The sequence below is a fragment of the Chrysochloris asiatica genome, unplaced genomic scaffold (assembly GCF_000296735.1).
Source record: "Chrysochloris asiatica unplaced genomic scaffold, ChrAsi1.0 scaffold00154, whole genome shotgun sequence".
Taxonomy (NCBI): domain Eukaryota; kingdom Metazoa; phylum Chordata; class Mammalia; order Afrosoricida; family Chrysochloridae; genus Chrysochloris; species Chrysochloris asiatica.
In genome coordinates this window covers 2,645,251-2,655,138 of record NW_006408672.1, presented here as the reverse complement: position 1 = coordinate 2,655,138, position 9,888 = coordinate 2,645,251, and the positions used below count along the sequence as shown (strand labels likewise).

General features: G+C 41.8%; 1 protein-coding gene across 1 annotated transcript; it reads right to left on the bottom strand.

Moving 5' to 3' along the window:
• Positions 1–3,316: 3,316 nt before the first annotated feature.
• On the bottom strand, positions 3,317–9,461 carry LOC102816788 (trefoil factor 2-like). The gene is made up of 4 exons (XM_006870850.1): positions 9,383–9,461; positions 8,519–8,668; positions 7,097–7,243; positions 3,317–3,333 (listed from the first exon to the last, which is right to left on the bottom strand). The coding sequence occupies exons 1-4, from the start codon at positions 9,459–9,461 to the stop codon at positions 3,317–3,319; spliced, it is 393 nt and encodes a 130-aa protein (XP_006870912.1).
• Positions 9,462–9,888: the final 427 nt, after the last annotated feature.

Sequence of the window (9,888 nt, the reverse complement as noted above, 5' to 3'; positions counted from 1 at the left end):
TATCTTACAATTGTAGAGTCCTAGGTCCCCAGCAAAAGAGAGAGAGAGAGTCCCTTCTATGTGTCCATTATATTGACCACACCCCCAAGGAAGTATCCTTTTAATTGATTAGCTGCTCATAGTTACTCATCACAGAGCTAACTATGCCTGTATTAGGTTTCATCACTATGGGAATAAGCACATCTCAACTGTTAAACCTCTGGAGATCCTGGCCTAGTCTAATTGACACAGAAACCTAATTACTACAATGCCCCTCCCTAAGGTGTGACCCCCATCACTGCCGCCAATGTCAGAAGAACAAAGAAATCTTTGTTGAAAGAAAACAGAATGTTCCGTAGAAACCAGGATGGCAAGACTTCATCTTTATATTTAGGATATTTTATCAGGAAGGGTCGGTCCCTGGAGAAGGACAGCATGCTGTCAAGTGGAGGTTCTGCGAAAAAGAGGAAGACCCCTCCCCCCAATGAGATGGACTGACATAGTGTCATCAGCAATGGTCTCAAACATAATAATTGTGAGGATGACTCAGGACCAAGCAGTGTTTCATTCTGTTGTACATAAGGCCGCTATGAGTTGGAACTGACTGGGTGGCATCAAACTAGTAACAAACTATGGAAATAAATTTCTGTTTTGTAAAGCCATCTACCTGCTTTTACAGCAGCATTAGGAGACTAAGCAGAAGGGAAGCAGAAACAAGCAGAGGAGATGAATAAAATAGTTGGAGATTAGGGAGGGATGGAGGAGAGGGAGGAAAAAAATAGAAGAAAGGGAGAAAGAAAAATGATGATGGAGGAGGGTTCAAAGGTCACTAACTCTTGCTACATAGCCATCAGGGTGAGCCACCTAAGGAATGAGATGGAAGGAGGACAGGTAATACTGACCACTTTTTTGCAGGGGTGTGGTGTAGAAGAAGAGTAGGGATATGACTTTGGCTAGGTCTAGGCTAGGCCTGGGTGTTGGTGTTGGTGTGCCGTGGAGTCAGTTCCAACTCATAGTGACCCTGCATAGGGTTTCCAAGGCTGTAAATCTTTACAGGAGCAGAAAACATCATCTTTCTCCTGCGAAACAGCTGGTAGTTTCTAACTGCTGACCTTGAGGTTAGCAGCCTGAATTATAAGCACAGGATTTCATTTAGTGTTAGGGCTATGGATAAGACTGATGTTAGTGTTAGGGTAGGAGTCAGGCTTGGTTGATGGCAGTTGTGTGCCAAGGAGTCGGCTACAACTCACAGTGACCCTGATTAGGGTTTCCGAGGCTGTAAATCTTTACGGTAGCAGAAAGCCTCATCTTTCTTCCCCAGAGTGACTAGTAGATTAGAACTGCTGACCTTGTGGTATAACCCACTAGACTGCCAGGGCATGTTAGGGCTACAGTTAGGCTTATTATTATTTAATTTTAAGATCTACTTTATTTCCTCTCGATTTAGAAATTATATAGCTACATTATTCCCTCTTTTTACTTTATGGATTTTTGTTGTTGCAAGCTGGTGTAACTTCTTCCCTATTTTCAGTCTTGTAGGTTTGTTTTTCTTTGAATACTTCTATATCTGGGCTGAGTTCTGGGCGATACTGTCATGTATGGTAATCTCAGATTGTTATCTGCTCTTGTTCTCTGTTCAAATAATTCCTTTTAGTATATATATATGTTGTTGTTGTTAAGTGCCGTCGAGTCGGTTCCGACCCATAGCGACCCTGTACAGGGTTTCCGAGGGTGTAAATCCTTACGGGAGTAGAAAGCCTCGTCTTTCTCCCGCGGAGCGGCTAGTAGTTTCGAACCGCTGACCTTAAGGTTCACAGCCCGATTCGTAACCACTACGCTACCAGAGCTCCATATATATATATTACTTCTTGGTCGGGTTTTTAAAAATTCTTTTGATTTCTGTTTACCTGAAAATGTCCTAATTTCACCATCATACCTGTTGGAAAATTTTGTTGTATATATGATACTTGGTTGGCAATTATTTTTCTTTCACGATGTTATATATGTCACCCCATTGTCTTCTTGCCTGCATAGATTCTGCTGAGAAATCAGAGCTTAGGTTTATTAGTTCTCCTTTGTGGCAATTTGTGGGTTTTCCTGAGCTGCTCTCAGGATTCTTTTGTTTTGAAAAGTTTGATTATAACATGTCTTGAGGTTTGTTCAACTTCTTGAATGTCTATCTTCTTGTTGTTCATGTTAGGGAAGGTCTCTTCCAACAACTTTTTGATAATTTTCTTTCTTTCTTTTGTTTCTTCCTGCTCTGAAATTCTGATCATATATATGTTATTCCTCTTGGCAGTATTCCATATAAATCTTTCATTTTCTTCAGACTTTTTTTTTTTCCGGCGGTTGGGGGCATTTCTCTTTTCTGATTGTTCCTCTAGCAGATGAACATTGACAGATTTGTCTTCAAGCTCACCAGTTTGACCTTCCATTGATTCAATTCTGCTTCTTTGTCCTTTCAGTGTCTTATCTATTTCTAAAGTTTTATTATTAATCTTTTAGTTTTGTAATGGCTGTTTTTGTAAGATTTCTAATTTCTCACTTATTTTATTTGTTCTTGTAGTGTTTTCCTGAAATTTTCTAAAGTTTTTCTGTGCTTTCCTTGATTTCATCTGAAGTTTTCTCAATCATTTTCTCCATTCGTTGAAGATACCTAAATATCACTAATTTAAATTTGTTATCAAGTTCTGACTATATTTTAGTTCCTTGTTTGAGGCACACTGTCTTGTTTCTTTGTGTATGTTGAAATGGTCTGTTGTCTCTGGGACATTGTGGTGTTGTTGTATTTATATTTAATCAATGATTATATGTTGGTGTGTTTGTTCTCAGGCACTCACCACCTGTCTCCTGGCAGATATAATAGAGACAAGAAACGTGAATACAGTTCTCTGTTTGCTGTTTGTATAGCATAGTTCAGGGCAAGTTCATTCACTTCTCTATGCAGGAGTTGTCTTCTCAGCATGTCTGCCTACCCCACCATCTTGCCTCTAAAATCTCTTAACTACTTTTGGATAACATGACATTATCTGTAGCTGATGGTATTAGCACAACCAGGAGTTATAATATTTGAAACAGCCTAAGAACCTTCAAGCTCATGACCACAGTGGACATTCTTGAAATTGTTCAAGAATCTAGATTCCCATAATCAGAAGGGTAATGTAGGAATTGATTCAGAAAATGGGAGGTCAATGCAATAAAGATGATTTTAAAGAGCATGTTTGGCTTAAGAATTGAGACATGGAAAGAAAATTCCCTGAGAAATAATTCCATCAGAAATATAAATGTCCATTTATTAAAGAATGTTCCTGCATCCTGAGATTCATACAAATGGCCTTCACACAAGTTCCTCCTCTGCCAAGAAAAAGGGAACTGTGGCCTGGAAAATGCCCTGGAATCAGGAGCCTCCACAAAACCCAGTATGCAAGAGGCCATGGCATTCATTCTTAGAGCAGCACCTCCAGGACCCACGAGTTTGGAAAAGGTATCATTCATGCAGCCCCTGAAGAATTTGTGAAGGACAATTTTCGGAAATCCATGTGATGGTTTGACTCCCAAATACGTGCTCTACTTGTACGGTTAGAAGAATCATGGGAGGGGTACAAATTCTGTGAAGAATAAATTAGCCAAAACTTGCTTATAATATATTCATAATCTCCATTGTTTTATTGAGATTATGAATATGTTATAAACAAGACAAAAAAGTTGTATAATGTTTCCTTCTTCAAAATATAAGAATCTGAAATGTGATCGCAACCAGAAACATAAAATGGTCCCAAATCTATTCTCTGAAGAAATGCTTTTTAAAATTCCCATTTTCTATTGCAAAGTCGATGTCACTGGTCCCTATCTCACCCTGGAAAGTAGAGGTCTTGGATTCCCCAGGGTGACAGGTGTTGTGAATTTGTATCTTATCCTTCAGACTTGCTAGAGTTAAAGAAGACTCTTTAAAAGAGTTAAGGACCCAGAGAGGGAAAGGGACTGTGGGCCGAAAACTGGGGGGAGAAGGGGGAAGTGTAGGGAGCGGGTTTCTGGAATATACTCTTTGGATGATTGATGATGCATGGAGGGGATTGGAACCATGGCAATGAAATGATATACGATGGACTGAACGTAAAACTAAAGTTCCCCCATGTAAACTATCATGTAATTCACAATAAAACATTAAAAAAAAAAAAAAAGTTAAGGAATGAAAGAGGTTTGACTAGTTCCACTTTGCCCCCTCCATCCAACCAAATTAAAAATTCCTATCTTTTTTTTGAGTTCATTGGTATCCATGGCACTTCTGCTTGCACCTTCATTTGCTCTCTCAGGAATTTTAGTTCAGACATTAAACAGAGTTTGGAATAGATGAGTTTAAATGTTTTGGCTCTCTGTATAGCTTGCTCTTATATGACCTAATGGCCTATCAGTATACCTGAAAGATGTTTTGTCTCTTTCTACCCTTTACCTTCTACACAAACTTGCTCTCTCTCACCTTTTCTCTGTCCAGCATCACACACCTCACTGCACTGAGGCTCTGCTGCTGTTTCATGAATTTTATCTGAGACCAACATAAACTCTACAAAATTAATTTCATCAGAATATTTTTTAAACAGTGGTGGACTACTGGGTGAAGCATTTGCCAACCAATCTGATTGAGTTGTGTTAGGCCTCAGGGCAGAGGAAAAAGCAACAAAATGACTGATCTGGCACCTTCAGCCCCACACTCCAACCCACTGAGCTAAATAGTGTCAGGACCCTTTACAGTTGACATGTGAAATGTATTTAATGCAATGGTAATCATGTGTGCTGCTATTGCCTCGTGAAATGCTGCTAACTTGTTCTTTAAAGCATCCTTCGAATCAAACATGTTGTTGAAGCTTCTTTCAGGTCAAGGGGAGAAACATGGAAGCAAAGAGCTGGGAGAGCCCCCTCTACTCACATTAAGGAAAGGATCCACATCTGCCCATTGAAGGGAATGACATATTGTTTTACACTTATTTCAAATGTGAGTAATCTTCAACAAGTTTTGTAAATGTGAAGAGGTTATGTACTTGCCACCTGAAATAATAGGCTACTCCAAGATTTTTAGTGCTAAAGTCATTTGAACTTTAATAAAAATGATCGGGTTGGGAAGTTATGGGGACCCTAGTGGCATAGTGGTTAAGTGCTCTGCTGCTAAAGGAAAAATCAGTAGTTTGAACCTGCCAGCTACTCTGCAGGAGAAAGATGTGGCAGTCTTCTTTCATGAAGATTACAGCCTTGGACATCTATGGGCTAGTTCTACTCTCTTGTTATAGGGACACTGTGAGTCAAAACCAACTTGATAGCAATGGGCTTAACAGATCAGAAGTTATAGAGTGATTGTGGATTGTGAAATCCACTTACATGAGATACTTTATTGCTACTACAGTAGCCTCCATGTATTTGATGACTAGGTTGCTTTTATAAAATTGTTTAAACTACATACATTCACACTCACACATGTAAACACACAGGCTCTTACACATTTATACATATATACATACATGCTCTATCACCACCACTGTGTCAATGAAACAAAAAAATAAATTCAGCAGATTTTATGGTTTTTATTTCAAGAAAGTATATGTTAAACCATTTAGAAGAAACAGAAGATGAAGAAAACCCAGGATTGCATGAAATATGAATTGGGAAGTGGCAGAGATGGTGAGTCTTGGTCTTCCTTTTTGCTTTTTGTTTTTAGAACATCCAGTAAGCCAGATGAATTCTCTGAGGCCAGTACTTCTTAATAATGACAGTCTAGAAATTTAAAATTCAAGATAGTCAGTGAAAGTGTTGTGGAAACAAAAGAACCTAAGCTAAGAAGAGGGGGTGCATTTACTTGATAATAGGTAATCCTATTCAGCTGTTTCCTACTGAAGAGGCAGCTCTCTTCCACAGGAGTTACAGGAAGGGGCAAAATCCCCCAGAGTAAGATTGTCCTCTGTGGAGATCAATCTTCCCAAACTATGAGAAAACTTCCAGATGGACCCTTAAGTAAACCCATACATTCATAGCAGCCCTATAAGACAGAGTCAAACTGCTCTATAGGGTTTCAGAGGCTGAAAATCTTTATAGGAGTCGACAACCCCATCTTTGTCTCACACAGCATCTGATGGGTTTGAACCTAACCTCTGACCTTGGGACTAGCAGTCTAATGCTTAATCCACCACACCACCCAGATTCCTTAGTCTATTAGGTACTCTTGGAAATTGCTGAAAATTAAAGATTGTACTTTTACAATGGTATGGTGCTATATGATCAGCACTAGACTGTGAACCACAAGGTCTACAGTTCAAACCAATCAACTGCTCTTTGGAAACCCTATAAAGGGTTGCTATGAGTCAGAACTGACTTGACAGCACTTAACAACAATGGAGCCATATAGTGCTATAGGATAAATTCTGGATTGATAACCAAAAGGTCAGCAGTTCAAGCCCACCAGCCGCTCATCAGAAACCCTGAGCAGGGTTGTTATGACTTGGAACTGACTCAGTGGCACTTAATAACAACAACAACAATAGATCCATATATTCTCTATTCATTTTTTGAATAGGTTGTGTATTTCTCTTTGCCTTCCCAAACTCATTATAACTGGTGGGCAAAATTCATGTCTCAGGACCCGACCTATCTTTCACTGTCATTGGAACAGGATGTTGTGGTCATGTGTGAGAAAAAGGTGAGGTCCCTGAGAAGAGGTACCATGCCCACTCTATTCTAGGCCTCATTCCTGGTACCCAGCCCAGCCTCTAGCACTCAGTAGCATCCAAACATGGTGATTGAATTGCAGTAAAATAAGCAATGCCATAGCACTGTGTAAAGATCCAGGGGTGTGGCCAAGAATGAGGATTCTACTTTTACAGCCATCACAAACCCTGCCACAGAATGCTGGCTCTAAACTTTGCAAAGAGGGTCTGTCACTCTCAAGAACATTTAGAATTGCTTTCAGAGCTGGTCCAAAGTGAAGGCAGGCTTGTCCATCAGCACTATGTTACAATAATGTATCTTTTCCTGAAACAGCAGCTCACTGGAGTGAGGGGCAGTGACTCCCACCTTCCCAGTTCCCACCAACCTAGAGAAACCAGTAGTGGGTTGAATCCTACAATTGTGTTACCTTGCACAGACTGAGGGAAGAAACACCAGGGCACTTCAGGGATGGTGTCAGAAAAGCAGCAGTTTCGGGAGGCACAGATTTCCTTGCTAATACCAGGATACCCACAGTTCTTTCGCGCCTTCACTTCCATGACACATTCCTCTGACTCTGCTCATGGACCACCAAATGCAGGGAAGGGATAGCACAGAGACTCAATTAAGCTAGCGATTTACTAGAAACTCCCATTCCTATCCTCCCCCTAGGAATCCACTGAATTGACAATTTCAGTTTATCTGAGGGATTGTGACTTCTGGGACTTTAAGATTATGTAAGTGTTGGATACCTGGTTGGTGCAAATGGTTAACATACTAGGCTGCTAATTGGAGATTGTCAGTTCAAGTCCACCCAGAGGTGCCTTGGAAGAAAGGCCTGGTGATCTACATCCAAAAGATCATTTATTGAAACTGTATGAAGCACAGTTCTACTCTACCACATGTCAGATCACCACGAGTCAGAATCTACTTGACTGAACTGTGGGGCTTTCTTGTTTTTTAGTGCCAGCAATGGGTTGACTCTGGCCTCCTTAATCATATGAACCAAGGAAGTTCGAAGATGGAGGAGTCAGATCTTAAGAAAATAAAATTGTCTCTCTGGACTCAATATGCTCCTCTGTAAAATGAGTATGGCCCCTGTATCACGATGAGGAAAAGTTTAAGAACATCCTTTAAGGGTGTAAAGCATTTGGTCAAGGTATGGCCAACACAACAATACTTCCACTAAAATGGAAGCACCCACTGATACCCAGCTGTCTGTCTTACTTCATTTCCAGAGCCAAGTGAATGTTTGACTGATGGCCCTGGGGAGCAAACTCCTTGCAAGTGTGAATGAGAGGTCATGGGGTGCTGGGTTTAATCCCCAAGGAGAGCTCCTTCCTGTGCAGCCTTCTTTCATGCATGAACAACTTGTTATATTGATAAATATGAACTGGCATAAAACTCTTTCTCAAAATATAATCTTAGAATTCTTCATGAATTTCCTAATCTTTGAATTCTTTTAGCAACAATATAGTTAATATTACAGTAAATGGTTTCATTTCCCTTATAAGTTTCTTCAGAAATCATACTGTTAAAGCTAGAAGGGAGTACAGTTGGGTTTTTTTTTTGTTGTTTTTTTTTTTCTGTTATGCTTCTTCAAATAAAGTAAACCGTGCACATACTAATGACTGTTTGCCAGAAGGGCTCACAAGTGGTATGACATCTGTAGAGGAGGACACCCTGGTGGGTTGGCACATGTTCCTTTCCTGGGCCAGGGCTGGACTAACAGTTGGGCAGTCACCAATATTGGAGGATAGAGGGTAGGGTAGGGTAGAGCCTAGCCCTGTTGCTGTGGACCCTCAGCCAACCATGATCCTTGGAAGAGGGTCCTCCTTCCCAGACAGATTACCTTGCATTGGAAGGGGGGTGAAACACCAGGGCACGCCGGCAACACTGGAGTCAAAACAGCACCCGACGTCAAAGCACTGGTTGCTGGTGATTCCGGGGAAGCCACAGTTCTTCCTGTTCTGAGGGTTCAACCTTGAGCACTGGCAGGGAGCTGGGGAAGAAACTTCATCAGTCAGTCCTGACATCAGCTGCACACTCCCACCTTGGGTCCATGGAGCATTTGGGAACACATTCATTGAGAAACCTAGTCTTATCTTTCCCATATTTGAACTATGCAGTTCTCTCCTGAGGAGCTAACAGGATCAATCTGAAATTGTTTCAAGAGTTTAAAAGGAAAGAAAAATTGATCTTCTGGAAAGAACAGAGGACCTAGGAGAAGGTCAAAGTCAGAGATGAGGAGGTAGGACTCAGAGGAGCCCTCAGTGGCCAGCCCTGCTGACCCCACACCAGGTCCCCCAGCCTGGCCACCACACCTGCTGTTATCCAGATCTTTCCCTGTAAGGAGGATATTCTTAAAGCTCTTTTGTAAGCCTCTGCCTGAAATATGGGAAAGCAAGTGTGGGCATACACATACCTGGTTTATGTGAACAGAACATTACAAGTCTTGAGAAACCTTTTTAGCCTCTTCCCCTGTCAAATTAATGTATCATTTGGCCATTTTTTTTCCCCTCTTAAGAGAAACATAACAGAAACTCTATAGGATCAGAGCCCCACTGAGGGGAAAGGAGGCTCTGTGAAATCAGATTCACAGCATCGGCATCCCAGAACACTAGTGGGGAACAGGGTGGGTTCCAGACCCATCCAGACTGAAGTGCTCCGGAGATTGAGCTGCAGAGTGTTATTTAAGGGACAGGTGTTCACTTACTGGGCTTGCTGCTGGCAACCAGGGAACACAGCCCCAGGCCAAGGAGTGCCACCAGGATCCCAGAGCCTCGAGGTCCCATGTTGTAGGTGCAAAGCTTCTCTCAGAATCCTCCTACAAAATGTACAGTCCTCACTCTGCGGTGTGTTTTATAATGTCCTCTCTGTTTGCTCAACAACGTGCACAGATAACCTTTCTGTTCTCTTGCATGGCACAAGCCATTTGAATCCTTTGTTGGCAAAGGGAGCTGAGATATCTGTGCTGTATACGCAGAGCAGAGGTGCGGGGTGGATGTACCCTCCCAAGGTGAGGCTTCCGGCCCGGGGAACTGGGCCCCCTGCAGCCATCCAGGCTGAGTCGTGCCAGGCTAACAGCCAGGCTGCCAACGTGGAAAGCTGGCCTTGTGCATGTCCTGCACTGGGCAGAGTGGGGACACGCATAAGTCCAAGCCCATCAGGGTATAGGATAAGCATTTCTTCTGATCAATTGCATGCAGGTCAGGTGGCAGC

Coding starts and splice junctions, on each gene's coding strand:
- LOC102816788 (XM_006870850.1), bottom strand. CDS start 9,461: ATGGGACCTCGAGGCTCTGGGATCCTGGTGGCACTCCTTGGCCTGGGG. Junction 8,669..9,382: donor GGTTGCCAGCAGCAAGCCCA/GTAAGTGAACAC, acceptor TTTCTTCCCCAG/CTCCCTGCCAGTGCTCAAGG. Junction 7,244..8,518: donor CACCCCCCTTCCAATGCAAG/GTAATCTGTCTG, acceptor GTCCATGAGCAG/AGTCAGAGGAATGTGTCATG.